The sequence below is a fragment of the Colobus angolensis genome, unplaced genomic scaffold, assembly GCF_000951035.1.
Source record: "Colobus angolensis palliatus isolate OR3802 unplaced genomic scaffold, Cang.pa_1.0 Scaffold456, whole genome shotgun sequence".
Lineage (NCBI taxonomy): Eukaryota > Metazoa > Chordata > Mammalia > Primates > Cercopithecidae > Colobus > Colobus angolensis.
The window spans coordinates 56,853-74,388 of NW_012117999.1; the positions used below are offsets into that span (position 1 = coordinate 56,853).

At 35.0% G+C, this 17,536-nt stretch overlaps 1 protein-coding gene across 1 annotated transcript in view; it reads right to left on the reverse strand.

Annotated features, from left to right (window-relative positions):
• Window positions 1-451: 451 nt before the first annotated feature.
• Window positions 452-17,536, reverse strand: part of SCN3A (sodium channel, voltage gated, type III alpha subunit) — a 96,327-nt gene continuing 79,242 nt past the window's right edge. The window contains exons 22-28 of the mRNA XM_011958020.1: window positions 13,494-13,616; window positions 10,475-10,747; window positions 9,707-9,760; window positions 8,751-8,888; window positions 7,613-7,717; window positions 5,191-5,461; window positions 452-4,287 (exon numbers count right to left, since the gene is read on the reverse strand). Coding sequence (XP_011813410.1) covers window positions 3,092-4,287; window positions 5,191-5,461; window positions 7,613-7,717; window positions 8,751-8,888; window positions 9,707-9,760; window positions 10,475-10,747; window positions 13,494-13,616 — 2,160 coding nt within the window. The 3' untranslated portion in view covers window positions 452-3,091. The remainder of the gene's footprint in view (window positions 4,288-5,190; window positions 5,462-7,612; window positions 7,718-8,750; window positions 8,889-9,706; window positions 9,761-10,474; window positions 10,748-13,493; window positions 13,617-17,536) is intronic.

The following is a 17,536-nucleotide window of genomic DNA, read 5'->3' on the forward strand; positions in this document are numbered from 1 at the left end:
TTTTTTAGTAGAGACGGGGTTTCACCATGTTCGCCAGAATGGTCTTGATCTCCTGACCTCGTGATCTGCCCGTCTCGGCCTCCCAAAGAGCTGGGATTACAGGCTTGAGCCACCGTGCCCGGCCTAAAAATAGAATCTTATAATGAAGTCTCATTATGGAAGTAGTTATTTCAAAAATATGTCCAATTATGTTAGCAACTTTCTATTCTGGACAGTATTTTCAGAATATCCTTTAGCTAGGTAGGTATATTTTTTAAAGTATTCTCCCTTTCAACTGAAGCCTCTTCTGATGATTCTGGAAGATGGTCATTTAGGTAAAATGCATACCAATTAATATATTGCTTATAGATCACTTCGGTAATGATTATAAAGGTTTTGCAAAGCAATATTTGGCATCTCTGTGGTGTCAGTGAGATGTGTAAATTGACTTGAGCAGAAAGAAGCCAATGAATTCCAATTAGCCACCTTATATAATTTATTATGGGAGAATTATGAAATACATATTTAGATCCAAATTGTCTTTAAAAATATGCATTACAACTGGAGTTTTCCACTGAGAATAAAAGTTTGGTTTTGACCTCACATAAATCCAAGGGTTCTTGAAAAAAAGTTAATATAAATTCTCAATAACTATATCATTAATACCTTATGTATACATAGGAGTTTATATAATGCATTTAAGTAACAAAGAATGTAACATTTATTAGCCACCAAGTAATTAGGAGATAGTATCAATTATATTGAGAGAAGATGAGTTTAGATGCTTATAGCCAAGGGAATTATTTGAAATTGAAAGCTATTGTAGGTGGTTACTATTATTATCAAACCTGAAAGTTGGAACATGTGAACTTGATCCTTTGCACACATAAAAGTTCACAAAGCTGCTTTTAATTTGCCTTTTTTCTGTAGTACTGCTTGGTGAATCATGCACTAGTTTGTTGTAAAATTCATGTAAACTTTTATGTATACAAATGTCAGATCAAGCAGAGGTTTTATTAATTATATATATATTAAACTGCCAACAGCAAGAAACAAAAACAAAAAACCCCAGAGGCCAATAAGTGAAATGAAATAAAAAATGAAATTTATTCTTTTGGCTCAATAATGATGTAGCTCACCATTCTTTTTAGTAATAGCAATTCCCTGCATGCAGTTCATCAATACACTACAGTAAATAGTTTTGTAAAAGGAATTAACATTAAACTTTTGGTTTGTGCAAAAAACAAAAATTGATATCATGTTAGGTAATTGCACAACTTTGCCACTTTGTTCATGGCTAAAAAGAACAAAGTCCATGTTATATCTGTAATAGCTTTAGTGCAGCAGGAATTAAAAAAATAAGACTAGTCTGCATACATAAATACTACAAAAGTTTAATAAAAAAAAACTTCCATGAATAAAAGGTTATATTGAGGCAACCACAGTTGGTAGAAAATGATCTAAGTTTGAGTTTTTGACCAATGTATCTCCTATTAGAATGGTAGAAAATATATTGTAACAAAGAAATCCATAAAACCCATTATCTAACTTTTATTTTAGGAAATTATCCATTGAAAAATCTTATGGATTCAAAAGTTTGGAATTGTGATTAAAAATAAAAAGCAAAAGCATAAAGTAAAATAAATTGTGATGTCATCAACCTGAAAATAATTTTCTTATGTACAAAATGCCGACAAATAAAATTGATTATATTTTTACATTATTTATATTTAAACAAGTTTTAGACATATTTTTAGCAAAATATGAAGAATAGGTTTTGTCAGTAGGCAGTATCCAGTGTGTTTCCTTGAAATCTAGAGAGATACCATATGATACTCATGTTGAATTAAAAGTGCAAAAGTAAAGGTGTTTGTAAATAGCTTCAAATTATTCTGCTTGGCATAGTGGACAGATAGCAGGTTGAATTCATTCTTTCACCAATATGTGACAATCTTTAACCAAGACTTGTGAAGAATGGATTGAGTAAAATAGAGCAGCATAGGCAATATTAACATGCACTAGTGATAGCCTTTAAACTATGTTTAATGAATGGTACAGGATACATCCCTGTTGGAAGCTCGCAAAAGACACATACACTGTGGTACATATTTGATTTAATAGAAGTTGTTTATCAGGCTATATATATATTTGCCCAAACATGCACCACAGGATAAAATAACTATTTACATAACATAGGGTATTTAATTGACATAGACTATCAGCTTTGCTGAGAGCAGAAGATGGCAAAGCAATACTGCAGCAGAAAGTGGAACAACTATTCTAAAGCAATACTTTAGATATATTTTTCTAGAATGGATTTATTAGATTACCTTTTTGGAAAGCATTTGACCAAAATTAAATATAGAGCTCTGAAACTTAGAATAAAATTTACACTTGCTGAAACAGAACACTTTGCATAAAAATAATCCTTTAAATATTAGAGGAAACTTTACAGGCACATAACTGTTCAGATAGAAACAAACATAACAGATTAAAATACTTTCAAAATTAAAGCCATCTAGAAAATGGAAGTAACTGAAACTGTAGCCATTACAATTCTTTTTCTGGTTTTGAGCAAAAATTTTATCTCTCCGGTAAAACACTTTTGTCTGATCATTTGAGAGACTTGTAGAATAGGACCACAGGGTTCCTGTATACTGTTTCTTCAACGTAAACCTCATTTACAAAAATAGTGACATAGTATTATGAATAAACTATGAATTGGGGACCATGGAAATGCACTAGAACAAATTTTGTAAAAATATGGCAGACATGGAAGTTAAAAATAGAATGGATGCAAGGACTGTACTAAAGGTGTTTGGTGTAGTTACAATGATCACTTTGCACAACTATCCCTATAGTCTAGGTAGCCATTGGGTTTCTCCTCAGCAGTGTCAGCTGGTAATAAAAACAGCAACCTCTTGTCAATGTTGATACCCTGTCTCACAGAGTTGCAGTGACAAAGAGGTCACTGTCTTGTATAGGCACTGACTATGAGTATTTGTTAAAACAGTCAGTTTGGCATGGACCTCCTCTTGAAGTCCAGTTGACACATATACTTTACCTTCATAGGCTGTAAACAATTGATCACAAAGATAATTCTTTGTTTCTTTTACTTTTGATTTTCTCTGACCTCTTTTACTTTGCTTTCTTTTTCTGGTTTGTCTTTCTCAAACTTTTCTTTGTCTGGTTTTGTTACACTATCATAGGAAGGAGGAGAGGTGGTAGAGGAACTCCCATCTGATTTTTCTGGAGTGGAGTTCCCATTTAATTTGTCAGTAATCATGTCTTGTTTTATAGGTAAGTCAATCCTCCCTTTAATTGCCTCTTTGTTATAGTTACTTGATATATTTTTTAACCTTTGCTTTAAAAGATAACATCTGAAATTACGCTGAATGATAGCGGCAGACACCTCCTCTTGTTTACGTTTCAAAGTGGTTGTAATAGGCTCATAAGAGACTTTGGAGGGGTTTGATGACATAAACCGGTCTTCCATCTGTATTCGAAGGGCATCCATCTCTCCACTCTCACCCAAAACACGTTTTGTAAAGGCAAATAAAATATCAAGGCAGTGGATCCGGTCACCACTGACCATGGGCAGATCCATGGCAATAAGCTGGACTTTGTTGGGTTTTGCTATGAGAAGAGGAGGATCCAGGGCAGCTGCAAAATCAGAGAGCTTAGAGAACTCTATAAACTGGGTCGCATCGGGATCAAACTTTTCCCAAACCTCATAGAACATCTCGAAGTCATCCTCACTCAGGGGCTCTGCACTTTCTTCAGTAGCAACACTGAAGTTCTCCAGGATGACCGCGATGTACATGTTCACCACAACCAGGAAGGATATGATGATGTAACTGACAAAAAAGAAAATCCCAACAGATGGGTTCCCACAGTCTCCCTTAACTGAGCTGCCAGGATGAATTGTGTCAGGGTCACAGTCGGGTGGTGCACTATTAAGAATAGGTGCTAGCAATCCATCCCAGCCAGCAGAGGTTGTAATTTGGAACAAGCAGATCATGCTGTTGCCAAAGGTCTCAAAGTTGAACATGTCATCAATTCCAGCTTCCTTTTTAACATAGGCAAAGTTGGACATCCCAAAGATGGCGTAGATGAACATGACCAGGAAGAGCAGGAGGCCGATATTAAACAACGCAGGAAGGGACATCATTAAAGCAAAGAGCAGCGTGCGGATCCCCTTTGCTCCTTTGATCAGACGTAGGATTCGGCCAATTCTGGCAAGACGGATCACTCGGAACAGGGTAGGGGACACAAAATACTTTTCTATCATCTCGGCCAGAAACATACCTATGGGAAACATAGAACACAGCTAAACAGAGAATATCTTTCACTTACAGGATGGTTTTATCTTTTTTAAGGTCTATGAGAGCAACAAACTTGTTATGAGTCTTTACTAAATATTTGGATCTACTCCCTGATATTAGCAATTATTGATTACAGAGTTTTATTGAATGATTCTGTAATGCCATAAACCAATATGAATTTTTGCAAAATCCAAATAATCTCCAATGGTAGCATGGCAATTTAAGATTATATACACCCAGTTTCTATGAATAGGTATCCCTACACATGAATTGTGGCAATTACAAACAAAAATTATTTCTGAAATCTCTGAATGTATTGTTTTCTATTTTTTAATGATATTCTTCAGTTAGAGAAAAATGGGCCATATTTGACATGAGGTTAAAGTTGAAGTTTATAAATTTGGGGTTCTATAATTCCCCATCTCTCTTTTTCTCCTATTTAATCTCAACTCTTCTTTGAAAACCTACCTAGGATGCATCACCTTTATCTCTGGAAGCCTATGTTAACTCATTCCAGCAGAGACGGCTACTTCCTTTTCAGTGCTTCTTAGAGTACCAACTTTATTGCATTATAATGATTTGTTTTTTAAGCCATCTGCCTCTTTTAGCCTGTGACCTTTGTTTAAGATTAGGAGAGTGCCTGATAATGTTTATTTCCTATCTTCTTCACCTCTTTCCCAAACCTGGTATTCCTAACATGGTTTCTAACCAGCTAGCTTTGTGAATAAACCCAGGTTTCAGAGTTTTTATTCATATATGTTAGTGTTGAACTTTAGATCTATATGCATTATTATTCTCAGACCTAATTTCCATGTTAATCAGCTGGAAGGTCCTGGGGCAACCGTTTCTCTGTAACTGTACCTCTTGGTAATTAAGCTGTTCTTACCTACAATGGAGAGAATCACCACCACAAAATCAAAGATGTTCCAGCCTATAGTGAAGTAGTAGTGTCTGAGGGAGACGAGCTTGAGCACAAATTCTCCAGTGAACAGAACAATGAACACTAGGTTGATCCGGGACAAAACTAGAGTCATATATTTGCCCTGGTCATCGGTTTCCACCATCATGGTGACCATATTGAGGCAGATGAGGATCATGATGCTGATATCAAAGACTTGCCTGGTTACAAAATCAAAGACCATTCCTTGGAATTTGTTCTAGAAAGTGAGAGAAGAGAGATAAGGTTACTATATATATTTCATAAAGAATAATCCAGTAAAATTGTAGATAAAGCCCTTCTACATATGGTGATGAATGTGCACCCTCCTCATATTACCCCAAACAATTTTGTGTGCTTTTTTTCTCTTCATGTTAAAAAAATGAAAAAAAAATTTATATAGCTAAACAAAGCATATTTGTTTTATTTAGGTCCAATGGAAAGACAAAGTTGGATGAGACATAAATTAGAGCTGGGTGTGGCGCCTCATGCCTGTAATTCCAGCACTTTGGAAGGCTGAGATTGAAGGCTTTCTTGAAGCCAAGAGTTCCAGACCAGTCTGGGCAACATAGCGAGACCTCCTTTCTATTTAAAAAAAAAAAAAAATTAGCCAGGCATGGTGGCACAGGCTTGCAGTCCCAGCTACGAGGGAGGCTGAGGTGGATCACTTGACCCCAGGTGTTTGCGCCTGCAACTATGGTCTTGCCACTGCACTCCAGTCTGGGTGACAGAGTGAGACGCTGTCTCTTAAAAACCAAAACCAAAACAAACATAAATTCGTGGCAATTGGCTGATAATATGTACAGTCTTTGCTTGATTTGAATAAATGTGAAAATTTTTATAAAAAAATAGTGACAACTAATAACAAAGATTTACAAAGTAGGTTAATATTGACAGACATTTAGATAGATGAATACACCAATTCATTTATCAATATTTTAGAAATTTTGGTTTATACCTTATTTCCCTCCCCCAAAATACATCAGTCACATTTCTATTGAATTCTACTTCTCTAGCTCTGTGAATCTCTGTATGGGTTTGTTAATTTATCTGTATTTCTTTCCATCTGTCCTTCTTTACCTATGCCCTATGCTTTAACAAAAATGCATGACTTTAAACATTTTTTTCTTTGTCTTACTAACAATCATCTCAGGAACAACATGCTTTCAAAGATTCTTATATTAATATGGCTATTAAATATAGTTTTATTAAAGAAATATATTATTAATCATTTAGAGTAAAAACTTAAAATAAAACTTCATGGCTTACCAAAAATCAAAGGTCATGAACTGACCATGTTTTATTTATTTATTTATTTATTTTGAGACTGAGTCTTGCTCTGTCACCCAGGCTGGAGTGCAGTGGTGCGATCTCTGCTTGCTGCAAGCTCCGCCTCCTGGGTTCATGCCATTCTCCTGCCTCAGCCTCTTGAGTAGCTGGGACTACAGGTGCCTGCCACCATGCCCGGCTAATTTTTTTTCTTTTTTTTTTTTAGTAGAGACGGAGTTTCACCGTGTCAGCCAGGATGGTCTTGATCTCCTGACCTTGTGATCTGCCCACCTTAGCCTCCCAAAGTACTAAGATTACAGACGTAAGCCACAGTGCCCAGCCAAAGAACTCTAGTAAAGTTGGTTCAATACTTTCCCCTCTTACCCTGCTCCCTCACATTCCAACTACTCTTATAAATATGGTAAAGTCAAGTCACTTAGAGAATTTATGAGGCCTTGTCAAGTCCCAATTCTGGCAATTACAAGATTTGTGACTTGGGGCATGATTCATATGTTCTTTGGGCCTCAGTTTCCTTATTCCTTACCTATCTCAGAAAATAGTTGAGTTAGAGTTCTGCTCTGTGAACATAATCTATCATTATTACATCATTCCATTATCATGAGGCCCTACAGAGTATGCATTCTGAATATGCCTTATTCTGTTTTGGTGTATTTGGTGAAACAAACCATTTTTATGACATATTTTCCCTTTCTAAACAGGTTTGGAATGTTTTCTAGTCTTAAGAATGGAGGGAACAGAGAATATAGAGGGAAGCCATGGAGAGTGGGATGGGAAGGCTAGAGGAGGAGGAACCAGGTGTGCTGTTGGTAGCAGGAAAGTGAATCTTGCTTTGGAAGCATTTACTGGGAACCCTGAGCTAGAAGTTTTCAGTTCACAAATTATAAAGAACATTACCTCCTTTTTTGGAATACAGTAACTTCTAATGAGTGCAGAAGTTGTGAATTATGATACAAAATATGAACTTTATAATTAGGGCTCAATATTGGTGATATCACCTAATATGTTCTGCTCCAGAGCATTGCTCAATTTGACCATATGGACACATGGCTTTGGAACGTTAAAGGAGACAAGTAATTCTTACTGCTGGGCGAGGTATGGGTTTCTGAGGTTTCTTGGATCCAAGTTTCTTCATTGCATTGTAATATTTTTTCTGTTCCTCTGTCATAAAGATGTCTTGACCTCCAAAGTAAAGACATAGTATAAAACTGGTTACAATTCTAGTATGTGTTCCAATAGTACTTTTACAAAAAATATTTGTCTTTCCTTTAATCTTTTCTAAGTTTTAAGTGGATATTATCCTGCTACATGTACATTTATCCTGCTTTTCCCATTTATGTGAAATTCTGACTGTCTTAATATTATGGAAAATCCTTACGGACATAAAACTTTGATCACTACAGGATACTAATTTGATTTAAAAGTAGGCACGAGGGTCTCAAATATATTTTTGTAAAACAGAAAACATTTTCTTAGTCTATTTCACTGTCGATAATTTTACTTCTTCATTTAACAGTTTTTGAACACTTTCTGTGTGCTAGACAATGTGCTCGTATCAGAATTACATAAATATATAAGATACAGTATTCTGCTTCTAAGTGGAGCAGGAAACTGAAAACATAGGTGGACAGTGTATGTTGATATGACAAAAAAAAATTAAATGTACTGCAGAGGCAACAATGAGTTCAGAGCCTCAGAGACAAGCTGTTACATAGCTTACCCTTAAGCTAGGCCTTAAAAGATGATTACGGGTTTTCTAGGAACATTCCAGGATAAAAAAAAATCACAAAAAGCCATGGAGGTACAAGGGAATGCTTGTTCAGAAAAGGACAGAAAACTCATACAGATGTATGGGTGGTGACTATGTAGTAGAGAGATACACATGTATAGAATGAAGTGTAGGAAAAGATGAAGATGGACAACTGGGTGGAGGTAATTCCCGAAAGGCTCTGTAAGCCAGGCTAAAGCACTGGAGACCCATTGGATGGGTCTGAAGGCCTGGACACATTTTTGGGTTGGAAAGCTATCCAATAGATAAACTTTGAGAAGAGCCACTGACTAGAGGCTGGAATTAAGCCCTGCAGCTTAAATAAGCACATGGGAAACTGAAAATAATACAAACATGATTTAAGTCTGTCATGACTACAAGTATACTGGTTATTTAGTTGTATTAACAGACAGAACCTCAGAATGAAGAAAGATAAAAGGTGAAGAATACTTATCTTCTTTTTCTGCTGGTTGAAGTTATCTATGATGACACCAATGAATAGATTCAGAGTGAAGAATGACCCGAAGATGATAAAGATGACAAAGTATAAATACATGTACAGATTTTCCTCATACATAGGCTGAAGCGTAACCTAAATGACATTGAAAATATTAAATAATATTACAAATACTATAAATACTTACACTAAATCAGGAATTTATTGAGTGCTGTTATTTAATACAATGCTACTTTTGCCTTACCCTGAGATATTGTTCTGCAAAAGTAATGGTTTAAAACTAGCATGATCTAGTAAAATGAAAGTTTACAAGTTTTATGATTGTTCTTGATTCTGTTTTCCCGTTGTGCATTACCTCTAACATATTCTTTAACATAAATAATGGTGATATAAGCAGGGAAACATTTTGAGCCTATTATTAGTCATAATTTTTTGCAATATTTTCAGTTTGGTTTTGGAAATGCTGAATTTTGGAAATATGGCTTTAAGAGCAGAACATCAACTTCTAAGAGGAAAATTCAGCACAGATAGGTTCTGTGGAGTTATTTTTATTTTTATTTTCTAAATTGAGTGTCCCTGAAACTTGCCTGCTTTTCTGTATCATGATATTCTTGGAAGCTGCTTCACAGAGTCTGGTTTATCATACTCTCCAGGGATGGGGAGAGACAAGTTACTTCCCCACTGAACAACTTTCCCACTCAGAATAGTCTCATTTACTGGACCAATCTAATGTCTTAGGATCCGTGCAGCTAGATATCCTTTCATATTAGCTACATATTATGTATTAGGTACACATTAATCAAGCATCATGTATATTGAAGCAGAGTGTTCATTTTTTATATGCTATATTAAATGTTCTAATATAAAATTTTGGATGTTTCAGTGTTTAAATTACCACCAGTATTTGCCATGAGAAGTCTAGTACCTATAAGTAATATTTGAGTGATACTTACATCTCGTGAATCAACAGCTGCATACATAATATCCATCCAGCCTTTAAATGTGGCCTGTAAATAACATATATTTGAATTGTTCATAAAAATTTCACCCAACAATGACATTTAACCAGATGAAAATCTGACAGTATTATAACAAATAACTTTTTGTACAATATTGTGAAATTTCATATGAAGATACTGAAATAAAATCGAAATAGAAAAACATTTGTATTTAAAGCCTAGAACTTGTTTCCTTTTTTTTCCTTGAAAGTATTCTGTTTTCTTCGTACACTAAAATTTAGTGAAAGACTTTATTCATGAAACTGCCATCTCAGTCCCAATTCCCTTATATGCTCTATGATTTGCATTTTCACACATAGTAGAATCACATTTCCTAGACATTGGTATAATAACATATCTGGTTAATAATTTACACATTTAATTCATCACTACAAATATATATTGTTATTTTAGTACCTAAAGTTGCTCCTTTGGCAATAATTGATACAGAAAACTAAAAACGATACTAGTACCCAAAAATATAATAAAAAGGAAGCAGAAATATAAAATCACATTAAAACATACTAAAAGCTTAACACTGGGGAAAATGTATTATAAAATAACTATAACATCTTTTTTATGATCAAGGTGATATTATAGGTGTTATCATTAACTTTTTTTCATACTGTCAAATGTTAGTCATTCAAACGAAGAACATCAGGGAAATAATCTTACTTGAAACATCTTGAAAATTTTTTCAAAACTCACACAGTAGCCACTTACCACTTGAAGCAGTGCGAGATAGCCAGCGCCAACATTATCAAAGTTTACTTTCACGTTTTTCCACCGAGCTTGCTTGCCAAGAGCCTGACAGTCACTCAAATTGTTGACATCACTAACGTCAAACATGTTACCCGTTGTCATGTTAACACAGTGGTAGAACTTGCCAGCAAACAAATTCACACCCATAATGCTAAAGATCAGCCAGAAGATGAGACAGACCAACAGCACGTTCATGATAGAGGGAATTGCTCCAACAAGAGCATTCACAACCACCTAGAAGAGAAAACGAGGGGAACGTAGCTTACAAATCTTTAGAATGGAAACCATTCCTTCAGTGTATTTGTTTCGTACTAACATGTGCTTGAAAAGAGTTAAATAAAAATCTAGGTGTACAAGTTATTTCTTCTAATATTTTCTAGCACATATTTGAGGGAAAACAATGACACAACTAAAGATCTAAGGTTTCAAGGAAAGCAAAATATGCTACAATATGAAAAGAAATCATCAAAAACCTGGTATAGTAAGATGGAGTCAGAAAATGTTTGTATGCTGGGGAAAAAAGAATAGAAAGATGCATTAAATGCCAACAGAAAAAATAATCATCTTTCAGCAATACATTTTAATTTTCAAGAGTGTTAATGAATGAATAATTTGAAAAAGCAAACCAACAAACCCTTTACAAATAAACAAAGTAGTAAAAATGCCTTAAATCTGTATTCTCAGATCAAGTTAACTTTTTATGACTATGAAGAACAGGATTAGGAATTTATTGGGTCCCTTTTTTCCCATTAGTAAATCTCAATAAAAAGGTATATTGTTAGGGGAAAAGGTGGAATTTGTATCTGGACGTAACAGTACTGGATATGTTCCCATTATTATTATTTCACAGTCTCTTAAATGTTCACTTTGGAGCACATGCTACTTCATCAACCCTATTTCATGACCTATTTCATGAAAGGGAAATTCATTTACTTCTCATTACATTCACAAGATATTAAGATGTATTTTGAAATCTTTATGAAAGTTGACAGTAATTTTTCTTATCTAATTTAATCTAGTTCATGTTGGACTATTCTGTTAAGCATTTATGTTAAAAAAAAGTGTTGCTTTATTTTAAAAATACTGCAAATATTATTTTAGAAATCAATACCAAGGAATCTTAAATTGACATCAAAACCAGAAATCCCAAATTGTAAACAGTTCCAATGCTACTTGAATTTTGTTTCTTTTGGAAGTTAAGCCATATGCATTTTACTTGCCAGGGAGAGGATACATTCATTGGGTTCTTAGTTTCTTTTTCTGGTTGGGCCAGTAAAGTCCCTTCCTCATCCCTCTTTTCTGCTTATCACTAGAGATAGAAACTAAAAACCATGGCTTCAGGCTGTTAATAGCCTAAAACAATACAGAACAACAAAATAACAAAATAAGGCGGATTGGACAAGCTTGGATATACCACCACAGGTTCTCCTGTTTTCAAGTAAATGCATAATACATTCTCGTAATTTGCATCTGGAATATTAATTCTGCTATATGACTGAATTAAAAATTCTAAACTTTGAATATTTTTCAGATTAAATTTATAAGTTTTAAATTTTGCTCAATTGCTATCTCCCCTCAAAGATGAACTGTTAATAGGAAACCATGGAACCAAATGGGAGCTTAAGTAATATGAGTAATGGTAAAAGTTTATGGTTTGAAAATAATTTGACATTATATACTAATCTTTGTGAATTTTATCTTATCTAACTTTCTTTAACATTAGCAAGGAAATGAAATTACGATGTAAAAATCAAATATTTCTTTGATTACAATGATTCTGGAGAGTGGCTTAATTCTCCCTGATGAGTGAACTTTAAAGTCCAGGTTGAAATATTTTTATTGCCCCAAACAAACCATCTCCTAACATAAAAGCCCTAAGACCTAGAAGAAATTCAATATCCACATGCACTCACAAGCCAGATGAAACAAAACTAGCCTTTGTGCTAAATTCTACTGAGGGTCATGGCAAATGGGTGGTATCTGTAATAAGTGTGATTTTATGTTTAGATGCATAATATACACATTAAGGAAGACAGCTGGGGAGGAAGATACAACTGCTATAGAAAAAGTGAACCTCATTCAGAATGCTCAACTAGAAAAAAGATCTATAGCCGGGCGTAGTGGCTCAAGCCTGTAATCCCAGCACTTTGGGAGGCCGAGACGGGCGGATCACGAGGTCACAAGATCAAGACCATCCTGGCTAACAAGGTGAAACCCCGTCTCTACTAAAAAATACAAAAAACTAGCCGGGCGAGGTGGCGGGCTCCTGTAGTCCCAGCTACTCGGGAGGCTGAGGCAGGAGAATGGCGTGAACCCGGGAGGCGGAGCTTGCAGTGAGCTGAGATCCGGCCACTGCACTCCAGTCTGGGCCACAGAGCGAGACTCCGTCTCAATAAAAAAAAAAAAAGATCTATAAAATAAATTCAGGGGGGTAGCCTGAAATGCTTAGTTAACTACCTTAACCCTTCACTTTGGATGTTATTTAGCAATTTGTAGAGGCTAAAATTTAATGTTGTTTCCTTATGCAATACTTTTTTAATGCGGATATTAATTCAAGAAGCAAAGCACACAAAACCCATTTTACCTTTCATTCATTACCAGTAATTTTGAAGGAATCAAACTATTGAGAGAAAGAAACTCCCCACCATGGATGAATGTCTGTAGTCAGTGGTCATTTCAAGGTGTGTAAGCAATGAAAAGAAATAACTGGCAGTCCAAGGCTTTTGGGTGCTGTAGAAACATATTTGAACTGTGACAAGAAGACTTGGATGCTAGTCTCAGTTCTGTCCCCCCAAAATTCTGAGAGCCTGTTTAAATAAACTCCAGTTTCAGAAGGCTAGGCTTTGTGATCGCTAAGATTTTTGCTCTAATTCTGTAATTCTATGAAATAAATATCAGAAGAGTATGGCACCCTTCTCTATCCAAATCATTACCTACATGTAATTTTGACATGAATAATTAGAGTGTCTATTCTTCTTACCCTCATGCCTTCAAACCGGGATAAGGCTCTTAGAGGTCTTAGAGCTCTTAATGTCCGTAATGATTTGATGGCACCGAGTTCTGAGTAACCAAGAGCATTGGCTACCAGGCTAACTAAAGAAACCTACAAAAGGAAAAAATGTTAATTAGTTCACCAAGAAATAAACTATTGACTGAAGGTATAGGGTGTGGTATCTATTTAGTGCAGACTAAATACTAATTTGAACATACCTTGGCAACTTTCATCTTCCACATAGTGGGATCATCTTATATTGGCAGTCTGCTCTCATACTATTGCTTTTTTTTTTTAACCAATGAAACCAGAATACTTGCCCATATTTATAAACACTTGTCAATACCTCCAGTTAGATATTTTACAATCATGGACCCCTTTTCAACCTGTGTATCAGGATTGAGTTCAATGCCAGATCCTCCATGGATGTGTGCTTAATATTATTGATTAGAAGTAATATTTCTCTCTTGAATTTATGTAATATCTTGGTTATGCATTCTGGAAGCATTTACCATATAATAGCGCTAACTGATTACATATCTTATCTCCCCTTCCAGATCGTGTAAGTTTTTTATCAGCTGGGATGAAAGTTCTCTTAACATGTCTAACACTGTCTGGACAGACATACTTTAGTCAAAATATGTTGGATAAATAATTATTCCAGGGAAAATTTTTATCCAAACTACTGGACTTAAGATTTAGAATATAGTCCTCATCATTCAGAGCGATGGTACAGCTTCCTGACACAGGCTGAACATCCCTAATCTAAAAATCTGAAATCTAAAATGCTTTGAATGCTAACATGACAGTCAAAAGAAATGCCCATTGGAGCATTTTGGATTTGGATTTTTGGATTAGGAGTGCTCAAGTGACATAGAATGAATATTCCAGAATCCAAAACACTTCTGGTTTTTGATAAGACTCAACCTGTATTTATACTAAATTTTACTTAAATATATGAAAGATCAAAGAAGGCATGTCCTTTGGGGGGAGGAACTTCATTTGCTTTAATTTTCTTTCAATATAATAATATGTCTTCATGTATGAATCCAAAGAAATAGCTACCATTACCATTGCCTCTTTATGTGTGAGGAAGTTTGAGCGCCACCCCCACCCACACCCAAAAAAGGATGCACAGCTAATAAGAGGTAGAACTGGCGATTTGAATCCAAATGATCTGACTTCAAAAGCATATATCAACCTTTTGCATCAATTAAAAATGTTTGTTCTTCATCTGAATCATAGAGCACAGAAAGTGATTTGAATGACCATCTTCTCAGTTCTTTCAAAGATGGTACATAACTAGTGCTTTCCTTAATGCATAAGAGAGAAATTAATTCATTATATCCACAATGGCTTAAGGGCATTAGGGCATAATTTCCCATGAAAAAAGGCTGTTGAAAATGGATTTAAGTGAATTCTCCCAACAATCTTATGAAGTGGGATGAAATCAATAATGTGCCCAAGAACACAGGATATAAAGAGTGACACCAAAACCAGAACCCAGGCTTTAAAAGCATGTGAAGCCACTGTCCTCTCATTGTTTAGTTTAGCATACATTTTAAGAATTGAACAGAATAATACATGACTTGACTTCTAAAGTTGATTAATAGCAGGATAATTGATTGAGCTATTCATTTCTGTCTTACGTTTGCTGTTATAGAAGACTGGAAAGATTGGAAAGGTTATTAGAGAACACACAGGCTTCTATGTTCTATGCTCCTTTTCCTCAGGAGGCATTAACAGCTTCTTTATGTTTCTAGAGTTACTATCTGAAGATTTTTCTCAACCTCCCAACAAAGTCCTTTATTTGAGACATGGGATTTTAAAGGGATGTGGCTGCAAATTTCTCAAGACCTTGAGGTAAGGAAGCTCATGCTTTGAAAAGAAAAGTAAAACTGGTGTGATGGCCTATGCCTGTAATCCCAGTGCTTTGGGAGGCGGAGGTGGGAGGATCACTTAAGGCCATGAGTTCAGGACCAGCCTGCGCAACATAGTGAGACTTTATCTCAAAAAAAAAAAAAAAAAAACTTAAAAAACAATTAGCCAGGGATGGTGGCACGCACTTGTAGCCCTAGCTATTTGGGAGGCGTAGGCAGGAGGATTGCTTAAGCCCAGGAGTTCGAGGTTACAGTGACTATGATCATACCATTGCACTCCAGCCTGGGCTATAGAGTGAGAGCCTCTTTTCTCTTTAAAAAAAAAAAAAAAAAATAGTAAGGTAATATCCAGAACAGTGGCTTTTGGAAAGATAGGAAGTCACGGGTTCAAAGGTTGAAAGGTGCCACCTGCATCTAACCACCCTACATGGCACGGAATTGTGTGTTGTTGGAGAAGCTGGGCTTAATGAAGCTGCACTTATTTTAATGGACCTTATGGCCCAGAGGACATAGTGCCAGAGTTGCAGCCACAATATGTGAGAATCAGAGGAAATTAGCACCACATTTCTAGGCTACATATGTCCTAGAGTTTCTGGAAGTTCCCAAGGAGAAATCATCAAAAACTACCTGACATTGGATTTTCTGACAAATCTGTGCTGGGATCTGTTGCATATTTGAATTATATAGGAAAATAAAGGGAATTTAAAATATTTTTAGGACTTTGAGAATACTCACTGCAGATTGGTTTAATCAAGTAACTTAAAATGATTTTTCCGTGCAAATCACTCTGATAAGATTATCACAATCTGATCAATCATATACATGCTTTTTTTTTCCGGTTTGCATGACTTAAATACAACATCATTTTGAATAAGGCAAAACCTTATTTTAGTGGTTTAACTGATGTGAAAAAATATGCTTTAAAAGCTATTTTGAAATAAGATCTTTCAAATCTCTATTATAAGTGGAGGTAGCTCCTTGCAAGAATTTTAAAGATTTGCAACACACATAAAGTTTGAAGATAATGACTACATTAGTAGGGTGCTTTACAGTTCACAGTGATCTCTTTCACTCATTATCTTTGTGTCTCAGAATAGTGAAATGACCAATCCAAGGAAAGACGACAACAAGTAAACATATAACTAGAATTTAGGTCTCTGTTTTTATGTCTAATGTGTTTTTCACCTTAGCAAATTTGTTCCCAACCTTTCAATACATAGTGTTTTAATCTTATCTCTTTTGTGCTAAACACAAAAGGCATTCTTGTCAATGTGTGCAAAGTATGAGATACTCATTTCCAAAAACTAAATTTTTAATATGAATTTACATGATTCTAGGTACCGTATCACACTACACAGTAAATAAATGGAAATGTCTGTGATAGAGGTGTCAGGGGTTGGTTCAGTTGTCATCCACACCTTCCCACATTCTTATGGCAGCTGAGACTGAGAAAGAAAAGAATAATGCAGGATGGAGTTGATGGTTCCAAAGAAGAGTCTGGAAATCCTATGATTGGTTAAGGAACCAAGCAATAGGAATTTATTTCCCTTGAAAATGACTAAAGACAATGTTTAAAGTTCAACACGAATATAAAAGATAAAAACTCTATATAACCTCCATACATTCTGATGACATATTTCTATCTAAAAGCTTGTATAATTTTTGATGATGAGATCCATAAGCATTCTCATGAAAATCAGAATAAAAGAATATGCCCATCAACAACATTATTATTTAACACTTTCTGGAAAAAGAAGAGTTATAAGAATTAGAGAAGTGGGAGAAATCATTATTTGTAGATATATTGTCATTATCTTAAAAAAATCCCATAAGAGAATCAAGTGAAAAACTATTATAAACAATAACCTAATTATTTTAGGTGGTTGACAAATGCATTTTTCATCTTAACTTTTTAAAAAGTTTGTGTAGGAGTCTTTTTGAACTACAAAAACTTTAAAAATATAATTCAGAAAAAGTAAAAGGATAAGAATAATTTAAAATTTTGTGAAGAAGAAAAGCAGAGAGGACAAATTTCACCGGATATTAATTATAAATCTACAGTAATTAAAGCTGTTATATTAGTAGACAAAGAAGGAATGAAATAAAATAAAGCTCAAATTAGCATGTGGATACTGAGATTTATCACATGGA